A 17,488-nucleotide genomic window follows, 5' to 3' on the forward strand; every position below is an offset into this window, starting at 1 on the left:
GTTGGGCTCAGGCTCTGCCTATGCAGAAGCTGCATCAAAGAATTTACCATGAAAAAGTTTCTCTTAGCTCCTTTTTCAGATCCCGACAAATAGGATAGCTTTTACGGGCTTGAAAGTCTTCTCATGTGACCAAACAGGTTTAATTGCCAGGCCCAAACTCACTCAATTTACAGCTTCACAGGGAAAAAAATCTCTCCACACTCTTAAAAGTTGTTTCCCTTCCTTGGCTATATCTCTTTATTACACTAGGAACTATCTCCTGTACATAGCTCTCTAGCAAGGAAAACTTTGATTTAATGATGTGTAAAAGCTCTATCATTCCCCTGGCACTGTTAGTGTGAACTGTTCAATGGACCTTACATTACATTTAAGTCTGTCCAATAAATGTAAACATCTCAAGAGGATAATCATACCCAGCTTGATTAAGAATATATGCAACAGCAGTTAATCACTCTGGATGACAACAGGGTTCACGCGACCAATCTCCAACTTCTTCCTCTTAGGCATACCAGAAGTATTTCAGAAGAGAAATAAATTTACAAATAAAAAGAAAAAGATTAAAAAGGCAGACGCAACTGTTTCTGAGGATTTTTACTTCCAGCTACGACAGTTTAAGGACGCTGCTTCACTCCGTCCCTGTACAGAATGCCGTCTTTGAAAACGACGTCTCACACTTTGGTTTCTTCTATTTCCCGGATTGTGGATTGATGCAAATTGTCCAACTGTATTTCAAGAACTTCTTTATGTATTTATTAATTAAATTCTTTTTTTCATACTGTGGCTTTGATTTTAGCCACAGTAAAATCTGTGCTGAGAATCCCTGAGAAAGTAAATGGAATAACCTTTTTTATTTTTTCCTCAGAACAAATCCCTTTGTTGAGGAAAGGGAAAACTTAGGCTATTAATTCTTACCTTGTTTCCCTTCTTCACCTTTGTGGTTGGAGAAGATATCACCAGATTGCTGTTACAGACTTACAAACCTCATAACAAAGTTTTTGTGCTGTTGTGCAGTATTCTGGCTTTTTGACATATTAGCATTTCCAAGAGACTGTACATAGCACATTAATAGATGTTGTTCTTTTAACACTCATCCTACCACAATCTCTTCCCGTATGTACTTACAAGTGTTGTGTGAAAGAAATAGGCAGAGCTGTCCTTTTCTATTTCCACAACATACCAGAAGGAAAAGATGATTAGAAGATTTATTCAAATATTTATATGACACACGCTGTTGCAGTACTAAACTGTTTGCTAGCTCTTTTTACAAATCTCTTTCGCAGCAAGTCTTTTCTCCCCATTGTTACTACTATAACTTTTAAATGACCGTTACAAGTTCCCTTTTCAATGACTTCAGCCTCTAACTGGGCATCCTCTGCAATGCTCTCCCTCCTCCTCCTCCTCCTCTCTCCCGTCTCTCCCTCCGCGACGCCTTTCCTTTACGGTGATTCATAGACGAGGCGTCTAACTCCCTTCTCCACTCCCAGCGCTCGGCACTGCTCTCCTCTGCACGGCATCTCCGTAACCTCGCCGCACGCGCCCTTTCTCTAGGCTCCTCCTGACGCTTGCCACAGCCTCCTAAGTGGGTGCTAGATCAATACCCTTGGCATTTAAAATGCTCTCCTTAAAAGTCCTGGTTTTCCTTAAGCCTATGAAATGTAATAGGAAATTATGATCGGCATCCCAAAAAGCATCAGAGCCGTAGTTTCGAGTCACACTACTACAGCCGGGAGTAGCCCTGAGCTGCTGGCAGGCTCAAAGCTTTCTGCTCCTCCTGCCTTTCCCCGTTTCCTGGCATTCTTGAAGAAATCAGAAATGGATCCCAGTAGAAATTAAGTAACCCCAATATATATCACTTCATATATAGTGGATATATAAGCAGTAAGAATAGGACCAAAATTTTAAAGTGCTAATGTCAGGGGAGGGAACTCTAGTACGCCCCTACTCCAATCCATTTTTCCCATGTAAAATGTTGGTCTACACTCTGCATTACCAGTGCGGGGCACTGGAAGGCAACACTGGATATATTTAACTGGATATAGTTTTAGGAACACTGGACATATTTACAGTATATATATACATATGTGTATACAGAAGTACACACTTAACAGGGCATTCTGCAATAATTATTCCTACTCCCCCTGAATACATCCAAATATCATATAACTTACACAAGATGCTCGTCATCCTCCCTATTAAATAGAAGATATAAAAAACCCCAAATGCGTTGTCAACACACAACTGGCTGGTCAGCAGCAGAGCTGGGAGACTCTTCTAAGCCTTCTGATCTAGTCTCTGGTGAGTTTTAAGCGTATCACCTTCCATATTGTTATACTTATTGTTATTGCTATATACACATATACTATATGTGGTATGGTGACCACAAAGCCTCATCAATGTGCAGGCTTACTGCCAAAAATAGTAATCCAGAATCCTTTTAAAAATACGTCATTCTCCACTAGTACGGCAGACCTACACTGAAGGCCGTAGCCAGAAACGAAATCCCTCTAACGCAACTCATATTTATTTCATGTGACACTCATCAGTACCATCATCACTTTTACACCAATTTTAAGGACCAAAAGATGAAAGAGGGCAGGAAGAGCAACAGCTTTTGCTTCTTGACCACTGAAGAAAAGAAGTCCTATATTACAGTTTATCAAAACTATGAACTGAAGATATGAGGAGCTAAACATCTCACTCCAAAGGCATTGGATAGATAATATATTACTACAAAACAATTTGTTCTCCCTCTCTGTTTCTGATTGCTACTTTATTTTCCACTAGCACTGTTCTAACTTTTTCTTCAAAATACGCTTCACTGAAAGTCCTCACAGTAATCAGCGGACACACGGCTTTTTCCTCTGATAACGTTCTCCCAAACACAGCTCCCATACTCACACGGTATTACTCTTAACTCCAAAGTTGTTGACACAGCAGATGAATACTAGTGCTGCAAAACCTGTAAGTGGCTGAATAATTAATTTGCCTTTTTTTCTTTTTGCTTTTTCTCTGAAATTTTCAGATGTGTTTCCAGTAGATATGGGCTGGAGTAAAAGAACACAGCTCAGATGATTGATAAAATTGCTAAAATCCTAAATCAAAATAGTGGCGGTTTAGATTAGAAACATAACAAACAAGTTTGTTCAAGAGCTTTTTGAATAGTGGAACCTTTCTTCTCTCTGTTTTAAGTTCAGTTTAGATTATGAATAAAAGTTCTCATTCAGGTTCAGTTCTAAGGAAAATATATGAAACCACTAAACACCTCATAAAACTCACAGGCGCTGATAGGTAAAATTAATCACACTCGCAAAAACTATCTTCAACAAAGCAAGAGGAACCATTCTGGCTTAAGAAATGTTCTGCCTAGGCTTTACATGTTCTCCCGGTAAATCAGGAGTTCTGGATCCCCATAGGACAGCTACGCGCATGACACCACGGATGTAAACACGTCAGAGCGTCAGGGCTTGAGCCTGCACCACTGCAGGTAAGTTCGCCACAGGCGCAATGGCTTGCGATCGAGCTCGGAATTCCTTAACAGAGCAAACGTGCACGTGTACTTCCAGCTTTTAGAGGAACGCTCGAAGGAACATAATATGGCAGCAATACCTGTTACAGGAACGAATACATTAAAATGTAACTGGATAACTTCTTACAGGAACCCATATAAAATCTCTCAAAACAGGCTGGGTTTCGTATTTCAGTAAAAAGCCCCCACAATTTATAAATATATGTTTACGGTGCACAAATATAACTATCTTTAGAAGCTGTTACACTTTTATGTAACCTGATCATTTGGAGCTCAACCTGCAACAAATTTTTGTATATTGATATTTTTGTGGTTCTTCAAATAAAATAAAACCAGCAAGTTACCTAGAATAGAATACCATGTTACCACTTTGACACAGAATTATGTCTTAGCTAGTATCAGCAAGAAAGAGTAAAAGGAAAGCAAAAAAGAGAAAAATTGAAGGAAAACATTTTTAAAGTAATAATTAACTCTCTTCTATGCCACTGAAAAAGGCAGCTATCTAAATAAGAATGGTTTGCGGCTAATGGATAACAAACAGAAGGAAAAACAGTCTTTTTTTTTCTGTTCCAGCCTTCCTTGCAGAATCAAAGTGCTGGATACGATTCTGACATCCCTGAAAGATAAGATTATCTAATGACAAGCTTAGAACTCATCTAGCAAATCCAGCAAAGAATAAGCAAGCAAATGTACAGAAAAGGCTGCTGTTAGCAAATCTGAAAGCTTCAAGCTCTTTCAGATCAGAACTTTCAAAAAATCAATTCATACATGATTTTTTATTTGTTTCTTTTAAAACGACACTGCAGTCAGATCGAGGCAAGTTTACCATCTGCTGCAGACAGAGATACAGCAATATTCAAGAATTACATTATACTTCTTTGTAAACTTTACATGCAAGCTGTTCTTGTCAGAATTAAAGTCGTCGTGATAATGCATCTTAATATTCAATCAGACTTTAAATAAATAGGGACGGAAGTCCACATACGGATGACAGGCTGCCCTACAGTAAACACTACTGTATTTATTGAGAAGGGGCTTATGGCAGTTTAGGATATATTCCGCCAGGCATTTCAGTCTTAACTACTTACAGACTAATAAAACGAGGATAAAATCCCTGTTCCAAAATCCTCACTGAAATTTACAGGTTTTAAATTAACTTGATCATTCCTCTTTAGTTACGCTTTTACTTCCTCATCTGCTTTAAAACTTTTCCCAGCTGGTGGCTGCTGTAAAATGGAAGATTTTTAGTACCCTGTATTTTAAGCAAGGCTTTATTCCCAAGTGATGCTGGATGTATCTATGGAAGAGAAAAAGCAAATACAGTGTATTCATATCATTTTAGATGACCCTCTAAAGCAGAGCACAAAGTCCTGAAATTTTGTGTGTAACTAAACTCAGTAGAGCCACTTCCAATACTCCTGATAACGAGGGGTTAAAATATAAAGAAATAAAAAGTTCCTTTTTCACATATTCTAGCTAGAAACACAATTTACAGGAAAACCAAAGCAAAGAAAATCTTATGACAAGGTAGGGATAAAATTATTTTTTCATTTCTCATTCCATTTTGAAAAGTTATGCAGCATGTATTGCAATTAATATAGGTAACTGCTTGCTACAAGTGCACTACACATTATTGTGTTGTTATAGCTACTATATAAATAGCTCAATATAAAAGTGAAAATACAGTTTTTCAAACACGTACATGAAACAGATAGATATACAATTTGCAGACACTGGGGTGTGTAAACGACGCTGCATTAACTAAAAACAAAGTAGATGTTACATCAATCTGTGGTCCGAAAGTGAAAAGCCATAAAAACAAATGTAAAGTTTATTATGGGACGTTTAGGCAGACAAGCATGCATCATATAAAATAAAACATTTGTAATACAAAAAATAACCTTACCCAGATGTTGGGTCAACAGCTATTGCCTTAGGGTTAGTAAGCTCGAGCTCGATCAGGGTAACGCACACCGTCCCGTTGCGACTGCAGACGAAGATCCTGTCGCTGACGGGGTCCACGAAGTACAAATTCCCGGTGATCCAGTCGATTGCTATTTGCTGCACATCTGTCAAGAAAAAAAAAGAAAAAAAGGCTCAGAAGTGAAAATACCATACAAATAACAGAACTTGCAGCTGCTTCACTCAGTTAAAGAACTCACACTTTTTTAAGATGAGAATATATACAAGGGTATAGAGTATGTACTAAGCAATTCAATTCCCAAGTCAAACACTGGCAAGTGATTTAGCCACCGGTTTGAGAGAACTGTTTCTTTTTAAGCATGAAAGTCGTGGTCCAACTTCAAGGACGTGAAAAGATATACACGTGTTTGTAGCTTGGTAAAATGTTTGAAATTTTGCCGTCCTGAAAGTTTTCTGCAGCCGGTTCAGAAGCAGCGGCACCGAGCGACGGTGCGCTGTGGGAGCGGGAATGAGAAAGGCTGCTGGGGCTGGGCGACGCTAGCAGATCCCAGCGGAGAGGGCAGCCGCAGGAAGTCACGGGAATTCTCAAGTTCCTTTTCCAGGGCGTCTATTACACAGCGGAGACAGGACACTGATAATGCATATACTAGTTTATTTGTATCTGTTTAATGATATATATTATATGTATTTTAAATGGACTAAAGCCAAAACACAAATACTTCAAAGAAATTCAAAAAGCCTCCGTGCGGATACGTATGTCTAAAACCACTACGTGTAGCAGTAGGCACGTGTGTGCCACATTCAGTCTCATATAAATTGTTTTTCTGTAGCTCTGAAAAATCTGCATGCAGCCGGATTTCTGATTCGACTGCTAAAATGAACTGCATCAAAGGGAACTGTCCGCATGGTGCTTATGCAGAGAAGTTTTGCTACGATGAAACCAGGAGTTTTCCTTCTCAGGAAGCTAAAGGGAAGAGCGTAGCTTCGCAATTACCCGGCACAACTAGTACTTCATTTTAAAACAGGAACTGCACAAGTTCGTTTTGGGGGGTGGGGGAGCCTAGAATAACTTTTGTACTTGTATTCTAAATCCTGCATTTTCCTTTCAATTCAGTTTGTCTTACACCTAGCCTTACTGTTACAGTAAGCAAAAGTGTAAAGAAGCATTTCTTAAAGGAAGAACAAAACTATCGGTGTCACTGAACTAAAATTTCTTTACTTCCTATTCTCAATGACAGTACTGTACTGACATCACCGTGTAATATAAAACAGTTATTTTTAAATTAATAACTATTGTAAAATTATTTTCTTTTAAATAGAATGTCAAGTATTTCTATATTATATATTAAAAAACTTTTATTTTAAACCTATACATACAGTATATGACTATGGTTTCAAAATACTGTTCCAATTCTTTCATATTGACATAAGCCAGATGTGATAAACTATCATTTCTCATGGTACTCAATGGTACTTTTGGTTTTCTGTATTTCTATCATCCTTCAAAGGTTGAGCTTTTAGGGGTTCTTTTTCCCCACTCCCAGAAGACACTGTTGCCACCATCACATACATGCTGTGTTAGAGGATAAAAAGTACACTCGATTTAGAAAGAAATTGAAAGCATTAAGTTTGTGACAATAAGTGAGGGTTCATTCGATAAAATGCTTAAAACAGACATGGAGATGCATGTGTTGTCCTTCAAAGGGCAGATAACATAAACAAGATCTACTCAATAAAATACCAGGAATAAATACCAGCTCTGTTCCATCACAGCCATCCCATTACACAGTCCATTGCTGTCTCTTCTCTCTCAGATTTCTCTCCTTCCGCTATTCACTCTCCTTCTAATTCAAAGCGAATATTATGCCTCTTCCCTCTGATAGCTACTACCACAAGATGTGCTGAGCCGGAATAAAGGAAAGCTCCATTTAGTGCAGGATCCCACCTCCAGAGGAGGCCAATGCCGCATGCACTGAGACACGCTCAAGCCCTCCAGCAGTTTAGACAACGGGGAGGAAAAGCCTTTTTTTTCCTTTGTCCAAACAAATTATGGCACGTGCTTTTAAAACTATCAAAAATCACGTGATGTCCCACTATGCAAAGAGAGTATCTCAAAAATAAACTTTCTGGGGCAGCACCTTGTTGTCATCCAATACTTAACCAGGATGGTCAATGCACGTTGGCATTTTCACTTGGTAGTTGCAAACCCAAGTTGTGTATTTTAGTCATCACTGCTCTGCTTTTTTGTCTTTCTTGTGCCACGTGTTCTGCTGTGAATTGTACACCACAAATTACTCACGAGAGGGGTTTATACAGAGCTGCTCAAGTCCGCTCCCCCATAAAACCATCCTCTACATGAAGATCCCCTGAGCAGCACATCCCGGTCTTCTGAATGAAACTTCTAATCCCTGCGGTTTAGCTAGCAGCAGTGCAATAAGCCACTTTGAACGGTTCTTCAGTTGTGGAGCAAGCTGAACGCAGTGTATGCCAGAGAGATAAGGTTTTGGTTGCACTGGGGAATTTTTACATATACATTTTCGTACTCGAGAAGATACTAAATTAATTTCATGCCTATTTCTGAATTCATATATTGAAGCCCAATACGTACAGATGGCTACTCCACTCACATCTTTGAAGTAATTAATCTTTTTCTCTTTCATTCACACAGTTTCAGAAGTCTCTAAAAAGAAATGCCTGCTCCTGAAAACACACATATTTATTCTGAGCAATACTGTACATATTTTTGAGGGTTTTTTTTCTATTTTAATAACAGCTTTCCTTGGAGTATTTCTGCTAAATCTGATCATCCTTCTTTTATTACTTTCTAAAAAACAGAGTTTCCTCTTAAGGACTTCAGAAAGAAGAGTGAATGTTCAGATCCATGACTTTGGATGAAATCTAATCAAAATTAAAAATGCTCCAAAAATGGGCACACTCCATGTATACTTCTGGTTAATGAACCACAAATAGCCAACCTCTCTATTTTAGTCAACTTTACTCTCTTTTGACTAAGGAAGGATCTTCTGCTTCCAGCATAAGCCAAAGAAAATTTAAAAATCGAAACCATGAGGTGGCTTACAAAAATGAGGTAGCCTATTTGAGCGTTTTTGCCTTGCCCTCTCTTTCCTGAGTCTTCAGGGTGTATTTTTTTCCACGTATCTGCGTTTGACTTCTCCAACAAAAATGCTAGGAAGTTCTTTGACCTTTCTGAATGAAAGCTGAGGTTGCAGCAGGTGAGGCTTTGTCAATGTTGTACGGCAGGCAAACGCTAAAAGTGCCCGCCATTGACAAATCTGCTTTTTTAATTCAGTAGCTATTTAGAAAAAACAGAGATAAAATTATACATGCACAAAGGAACCAACAAACTTCATTGTAGCAGAGAAGAGAAAGCAGTTTAGACGCAGGCAACTAGCCGCAACCGTTTCCTTTTCCGCGGCGCCCCGCAGCAGCGAGGCCGGGTGACCCGCGGTTCAACGCGCCTAAGCGGCAGCCTGCGCGGTCCTGCGCGCGCGCTGCCTGTGCCGAGCCTCTCCTGGGAGCCAGCGCTCCTCGTCACCAGCCCGCACAGCTTCACGCCGACACCGGGCTGCGGGCAGGTTTACGTCGGCAGAGGTTGTGCTGTGCCTCTTCTATCGGCAGCGCTTTGCCATAATTAGGTGTGTAGTTCCACTTACAAAACATGGTTTTTATTTAAAATGCCACCGTTCAATCAACGAAACATATTGGTGACTAAGCTTTCAACAACCATGCCCTGAATGATTACTGAATATGTTTAAAAATGAAAAATCAAATGACAAATATCCATCCATCTTTTCCAAATGCATCGCCCTCAACTATCCAAGTCCTTTGCAAAATCAGCCCTCTCAGACACTGTAAAGAGTATAATGAAAAACCTAAAATATATTAAATTTAAATAAGTACTTTAAAGCATCCAGACTTCAAGTTCCTCAAAAGAAAAGAAGGTTTTTCCCTTGTTTGATGAGTAACATAATTCAAATTTCAATAAATTGAGTTACCATCTTACAAATACAACTGCTATGCTTCCAAACCTCCTTTATTTCCAGGGCAGCTAGACATCATTAGGTTTTTATGGTTTCGTTTCTTAGGCTGCTAAGAGGCATGCTACTACAGAGGGGAGTCAGGCAAAGGTAGCATTAAGATCTGCTACCCTGGCTGAGGTTGAACACTGAGCAGGCACTACGGCAGAAACGCACGTTTAACCACAAGCTTCTTTCTTCCATTGCGAACCCTGGGATCTACAGAACTTAAAAAAAAAAAAGAAAAGAAACCACACCTTTTCATAAAAGCCCTTCTGCTTACAGAGCGTTCAGGGGAAATGTGATGATGCCGGGTCCCAGGTATGCTTGGCCTCGGTGCCTTTGCCAGGAATTTTACGCTAGGGGGGCAAAATCTGGGTCGAAGTTTCCTAGCGTACTTCTTTTTGTCCTCACGTTGTAAAATAATTTTACCTCACAGTATATCGAGTTTCTGGAATGAGTAAAATGGGTGAAATTTCCTCTTACTGTATCACGATTCATGTATTTGGTTACGATGCCACCAGATGAAATGTAAAAGGAAGACGTGTGAAACCGTGAAATAATGGCCTGAGGAAGGGGCTTGACTTTTGATCCTGAGGATCAAGATTTTGGAGGATCAAGGAGTGAATTTTCTGCTGCCAATCTCATGTCAGACACAAGTAAGAGGTGTCGAAAACCGTAACGCTGCTAATTTCTGCATTACTGACTTTCAAACACATTGCCAAATGATTGTAAACTTGTAATGGGGTCCCAGTAGCCTGCCTACACGCTGAACAATAAAGACAGATTTATGGAGGTACACAGCTATAACAGTCTTTTTTTCTAACTGCACATTCAAAAGCTTCTTATAAATCTGCTGAGACTGTAAATCAAAGCCAGTTATTTACTTCAAAGCAGTTAAGTCATCCACTGTTAAAATTAAAGCATAATTCAGCCGCAACTGGCATCCCATCAAGCACGTGGACTACGAGAGCTGCTGCGGGGAGGAGGCCGTGCTACATTAGCTCCTAACACCTGCCTCGTTCAGCCGCCCTCCATCAAAGGCAGAAGTGCACAGCCTTCCCCCTTCCGAGGACCGCCTGCCGCATGTAGGCGCTTCATCAACACCCCCTGCACACAAATAAGGTCACTTAAGCGTTTTCCCGTAAAGACGCTAAACGGTACATTATTCAGATTTTTAAATGAAACAGGGAGTTACTTTTGCAGCACAAAGTAATCGAGGAAAATGACTTCCAGGAGACAGGTCAAGCAGGTGAGTCCCCAAGGTGGCCAGCGGCACGTCGAGGAGCGCGTTGGGGGGCGAATGCAGAAGTCAGTTATCTTAGTCAGCTGTTAAGCAGCGGGTTAGGGAAGGAAGGCAGCTCATGCTACACATTTTTGTAGAAGGTGACACTTGTCAGACAACACTGGTTCACAGGAGTCAGAGTATGCTATATTCTCTTGCAGGTAAAACGAGGTCTTAATTTTATAGGCTAATTTCATGTTGAGCCCAATACAGTTGCTATTAGCAATATATTGTCTAGATGACATGAATATACAATACATAACATGACCTAGGGTTATAAATCTGCATTTCTTTTTCCCAAAGGTCATTATTACATTCAATTCAATTTTAATCAGAAGGTAATAATGACCACAGCATATTTCATTCTGATATATATAAGACATTGGACAGAAGTCTTTTTCTGCATCTCAGACATTTAGGGGAAAAGGACATTATGATGTTCTTAAAAAAATGTGCTTGCAAATAAGAACAAATGCAAATGTTATTAAAGAACTATATAATACAGTTAAATTCTGCTTACTGATCCCAATTTAAATCCAGCATGAGAAGTACTACTATGAGAATAGCAGAAAAAATTTTAAATAATTTTAATTATAAAAATATGACCCGTGCAGTTAGCAAATATGTGTCTCATCACGCCACACAACACCTCTGAAACAAAGCCACATCATGTACCTTAGCAGATGAGATCACCTCTTCTTTTAGGGTTACCAAGGAAAGAAAATGAAATTACTTCTTATATTAAAGGGCATTAAGCCATTTTCTTCATCTCCTTCCCTGCCTCTAAAAAGAACTGAAACTCTTCAGAAAGGATCATCGCCTCCATGGGTACCTACCGCTACAGCGCAGAGGAATCACTGTCACCCGCTGACGCCATCAACACGCTTGTACTTCTGCAAACACGCAGAAACACTGTACAGCATCACCTAACGTCACTATTTACCTTATATTATGGTTTGAGCGTGACAAATGAAACCCCTTCCTACCTACGAATGCTGAATGCCAGCCCTCTATAATAAACGCATACTCATGTTATCGTTATCCCATCCTTCCTTGCTTCCTGTTCGTCCGTATCTTTTTTCATCCCTCTCTTCCACCTTGTCCGAAACTGAAACAGTATTCTTTGAAGGAGAGACTGTTACTTGTTGTATTTGACCTGATCAACAAGGAAATAACTGTCCAGACTTAAAATCGAGGCCTAGTCGATGCGTTTACAAATTACAATTTGAAATAATTTTACAATTACTTGCTAATTTTTCTTGCTAACTTATTTGCAGTAATGCAAAAAAAAAAATGGTTTTAGGGTTATGCGTCAATTGTTTCTCTATACATTTTCGACATGACATCAGGACACTGCTTTTTGGGGGGGTTCTGTTATCTTCACTGCAGTGGTGGGATCCAAATATTGGTCTACCTGAACAGGAATGCCATTACCTTAAAACTGAATACCATCATAGAAAATACCGTCCACAAAAAAGTCTTGTGAACCATTCAAATAGTTGTTGCTTCCAGCAACGAGACTCGCACACAATGCTCTTATATTTGCAGAGCTCGGACTTTGCTTACAAAAAGCTTACAGCCTCTTCCAAAATATTCTAACTAGCCGCCTTAGAAAGATACGTGGCCATAATCCCTCCTCTTCTCAGCTACAGAAGTCTTGTGTACTTTGTGCTAACTAGTCCGACTCTGCACACCCCCTGGCATCTTTAGCATTTTGGTTTTTAAACCTCCCAGCATCCCTATGACATCTGGAAATACCGTTATTCTCATTTTGCGGTAAGAGGGGAAAAGAGAAGATTACTTGCTAAATGTCATGCAGCAAGTCTCGGGAAAAACAGCGGTCTCCTGACAACCAGCAGACTAGACTGCCTTTCTCACTGAGCCGCTCCTCCTCTCCTGTAAACAGTTGAAAAAAAGAGGGTCCCAATACTTGCAAAGAAAGGATATGTTAGCATAAGAGGATATGTTAGCACAAGAGAACCCCCCCACAACGAACTGTGACCAGTTATTTCGTAAAATACAGAATACGGATTACAGTGCATTCACAGACTATTATAAAAATGTGTACCCGTATTATGTTTTCACATTACTTTATCTTATTTGAGCCATCTTTTCCCCAAAAGTTCATTTCTGAAGCTAATGCAGTGGTAATGGCTATTTAGAACAAGCCTGAATTCTGCAACCAGTTGAACAGACTTAGTGAATAACCGCTATCTCCTTGAAAGACCCTTGAAATGAAAATGCGTAGGATTTTCAGGATATTCCTAGCTAAAAGGGAAATAGCATTGCTCTTCTTTAGAAAAATATTCTCCCTATATATATATATATCTGTTTATTGAGATATTAACACACACACAGACACACATATATATTGAAAAATGGAACCAGATATGTAGGTAAAATAAATCCCGGAGATGAGAGCCGCTGGGACTGTAAATTTTCACAGGTGTCCACACACTCCTTAACCAGCTCATTATTTTTGCCTGCACGGCGTGACACGGTCTTTATGCAATTACACAGGCAAAGACTACGCAAACATCACCGTCGGCTCGAGAAGTGCCACGGTGAGCGCGCGGCCCGACCGAGGAAGCTGTCGCTGTTTTGGGACGTGCTGATAAAACGCAGGGCTTCAGCTCTGAGCAAACGGGCCAGCCCTTCTGCGTGCTCTGTCCTCTTCTCGTTAAATTACTTACGACCGTTCTGACACTGTCCTTCCAGAACGGAGAAAATTATATAGCTTAAACCTGACTTTAGTGAAAGCGATGCACTCTGCTTAAAAGATTCATTACAATGTAATTTATCAGTTTCAGAACGAGTGCTTCACTTAAAACCACCACTAAAAACTGTAAAGCAAAATCAAGATTTTTATTTTGTTCAACCTAACTCACAAATAATGAGAGGGATAGGATTTGTTCTTCCATTTTCTTTATTTAATAATCCTGACATGATCCTTTAGCTTTTCAGCATTTCAGGTCCTACTCCAGAGCTAAAGTCAGAAGAAAGTTTTTGATCAAATTCACTCAGTTTTTAGTAGAGATTCACAATGTAAGCAAGGACTTGGAGAAGCCAAACAATACTCCTATGAAATGGAGATGATACTTTTTGAGTCAGCCAGTCAAAGAAGTCAAAAATTAAAGAAATATATGTCCCGTATTAAACCCTAACATCAGACGGTGTTTTTAATTTGCCGTGGCCACCGCGGTGCAAATCACAATCACAGCTTTACCAGCTCCCGCAAACCGGCATGTCCTTCCTCTGCACGAGCTCTCGATAAAGCCCTGTTTGAAGAGCAGCGCCCTACCGCACCCCGAGCCCGCGAGCTCCTCGCTGTGTCTGCGTTACAGCCCACAACGGCGCCCAGAAACAGCCAGCCTGGACCGACAACTGAAAGCAGTCCGGCAGAGCCCAGGGGCAGCGCAAAGATGTTGAGACTGGCGTTCGTTTCACCAGAGGTGCAGGTTCTCATTTCAGCTTTACTTCTGTTAATGCAAATTTTCCTTATTTTAGGAAAAGCACGATCCTCATTCACCCTTCACAATGCACCCGTACAAGGCGTTAGGTCAAAGTGTGTCGCAAAACACACAAAAACATTGGTGAAGGTCACCAGCTAGGATCACAACTTCTCCTACTTGTGTTTTTATTCCCGTACAATATATGTAAGCAGCTTTTTTTTTTACCGCTGCTTCCCCCCAAACCACACAGCAGCCCTCTTTTTGTACCACTACACATCCGACACAGACGGGACAAGGTCACAGTCCCTGCTAACGCTAGCAGCGATTGGGCCAACTCACTAATACCAGTCACTGTGTCATGCTCTGTACATGCACTTTTGTGTGTAGCAGGTAAAGCACTGTGCATTCCCAAAAGTTCCCAGGATCTTTGCTGAAAACATACTCTTTACTTACGTTTTTACCTATTGGATAAATGTCTATCTGGACTGAAATTTGGTCTGCAGTTGCTCAAGCGCTTCTTAACTGGTACCATACTTTGCTATACGAATGTAAATAAACAGTATTTTTGGTTTATCATTTTTCTCCTGTTTCCTTCTTTACTATAAAGACAAAAGAAGCTTTGAAGAAAACTAACTTAGAGCAGTTTATTGGCTAGTCACAGACTTTTTACTGTAGTTATATTGCAATGCTGTTGCAGCTAGTCTTCTATGATCTGCATCTCTCGAAGAAATATCTTAAGGAGATAGAAGATCTAATTTTAATGACATGATACAAAGAACCTTAAGTAAAAAGAAAGGCCATGGCTCACTTTAATGTTTTTTTCTGGGATAAGATCTGAGTAAAATATTTGCATTAATAAATTAACGTCTGGAAGTAACTGGCAAATTTGCTGTCAATTAGTCTAATTGGAACAAACTTGATTAGCATCTTGGGTGACAATAAATTACAAAGAAATAGCTGCACTTCGAAAGAAAAGCCCTAGCTATATTATCAAAAATGGGAAATTTATAAATTTAATAAAAAGTATCAACAAAAGATGAAAAACGTTCACACATACACAGTTAGCTGATGGTATTTAATACTAAATTATTAATTAGGTACTGCTGTTGAAAATAACTTCTAAGAATGTACACCTAAAGCCTCAAGTTCACAGCCAATGCCACCAGAAAGGGCAGTTTACAAGTACGTATCTCTTACATAGCTCCTGTCTGCACCTGCCTTTGTCCTAAGAAAGGAGAGGACAAGCTTCATTGAATACTGAGGACATCTCAAGAGCCTGAAAGTTGTAGCAGAAAGAGGAGAAAATTCTTCACGACTGCTGGAGCTAAAAACAATGGCCTGGATCCCACAGAGCATCACAAGGGGGTACAAGTCTTGGTCCTGGACGGTAACATCATTCTGGTTCTGTTTCACTTGCAGCATCTTGCAAAAAAAGGACTTTCTGGTTTCACCAGAGAGCAAAGAAACCGCCCAACCAGAGGGGACCCAAGGGAGTGAGGGAGCATCTTTCCTGAACGCCGAGAAGCTCTGCTATGCAAACGTCTTCATCTCCTTGGAAATTTGCCGATTACTGAGGCCCAAGGTGAATTTTTAGAAGTAGAACAAGTTCAGATCTTTTTTTTGTGAAAATCGTATTAAAAAGAATAGTACCAGTGACTACCATGTAAAAAACAAAAAGAAGCCAGCATGGTGCATATGGATGTCAAAGGCTTATGAGAAAATATGTGTCTAATCCCGTTAAACATGCATTGTTTAATTCCACAATATAGAGAAGTGTTACTTGCATTTTTTTTAACTGACATTCCATACATTTGTAGAACATTCTTGACAAAATTTTGCATTTTATATTTACAGCAACCTAATTATTTATAACATTAGAATAAAATAATTGTGGGGGCTGTAAAGAACTATCATCTTCCAAGGCCTTGCTAACAAAACACAAAACATTTATGTTTTCCAAGCAGAATAATCCATTCAATTTATAGACAAACACAGAGAAAAAGTTCCTCAGCGTTATGCCTGGTAAAGATAAATTTACATGTCCTGTTTTACAAAAGGTTACTGATACTATGACAAAGTGTTCATTTTTTATTTATAAAATCCTTCTGCTGCTGTTGAAGATAGTCAATCTGCTCTTGAAAGTCCTCCCTGGTGCAAAATCTTCATTATCAAGGAAGGGGTGGGATGTAAGGAAGACACACCTGAGGCCAATATCTTTGAATGACTGAAAAATTCCATTCTTGGCAATTAATAAGCAGGTAATAAATAATTCTTTGTCAACAGGGATTAAATGCAGGCAACCTAAGGTTGAAGGGAAATTCCACCAATTCAGAGCATCTGCCATGGAAGCTTGTGCCTCAAAAAGGTATAATTCAGTGTTACAGGGACACTATTCAAGCAGGTAGCACAAGTTCCCAAGTCAAATTGAATGGGCTGTAATCCAAAAGATTCACTAAATGCAGATGGATCCTTCACAGCTAACATTTAGAAGCTAATATATACAAGACCCTCTTAGCACCTGTGATATCACAGATTATAGCTTAACTTTTGTGGAAACACCATCAAGCACAGATATATACACTTGAATATACGAATACTATTCATACAAAAACATAATGGATTTGCAATACCCACTGTTGTTGAAGGAAGATACCAAGCTGATCACGACATAGAAATCCCACAACCTTCAGGTGACGTCTCAGACTGTCTCTGAGAAAGACTGAATGAATGTGTTTAACAAGAAGGTATGAACTACTCTTACTCTTCTAGTAAATCTGATGACCATCAAAAAGGCTACGTTTAATCAATAATCAGAAAAAACAGCTAGTACCTAAAGACAGGATAAAACCGATAAAAGGAAGTTTCTGTACCGGCTCAAGTCTCTAAAGAGTCTTGCCATTTCAGGGTGCAGAAGAGCCGTACAGCAGCCATTTGTTATTAGATGGCATTGCTTCCTGTGATTTGTAACCGTCCATCTGGCTTCAAGAAAGCCCCTCATCAGGGCTGTAACATGTACCTGGATCAGAAGTTCTCTAAGTCCAGGTGCGCCAGAATGAGGAACGAATGAATGTATGGACAGGCCAAAAAAAATCACAGCACGAGAGCCTCCCAGGCTATATTAGGTCCATCAAGGTGACCCCAACTGTGTCCCGTCTCCACACAAATACACCTCCGGACAAAGCGAGAAAGGTGATGATCCCTGAAGTAGCATTTGTCCCATCTCCCCAGAAATGTAAGAACAACTGTATCAGATCAGCTAGCGCTC

The 17,488-nt window shown here is 39.8% G+C and overlaps 1 protein-coding gene across 1 annotated transcript in view; it reads right to left on the reverse strand.

The window, feature by feature from the left end:
* The window catches only part of LRP1B (LDL receptor related protein 1B), a 572,531-nt gene that overhangs the window by 341,994 nt on the left and 213,049 nt on the right, over window positions 1-17,488 (reverse strand). The window contains exon 7 of the mRNA XM_026088976.1: window positions 5,433-5,595. Coding sequence (XP_025944761.1) covers window positions 5,433-5,595 — 163 coding nt within the window. The remainder of the gene's footprint in view (window positions 1-5,432; window positions 5,596-17,488) is intronic.

This window comes from Apteryx rowi, unplaced genomic scaffold (genome assembly GCF_003343035.1).
Source record: "Apteryx rowi isolate R43461 unplaced genomic scaffold, aptRow1 scaffold_8, whole genome shotgun sequence".
Lineage (NCBI taxonomy): Eukaryota > Metazoa > Chordata > Aves > Apterygiformes > Apterygidae > Apteryx > Apteryx rowi.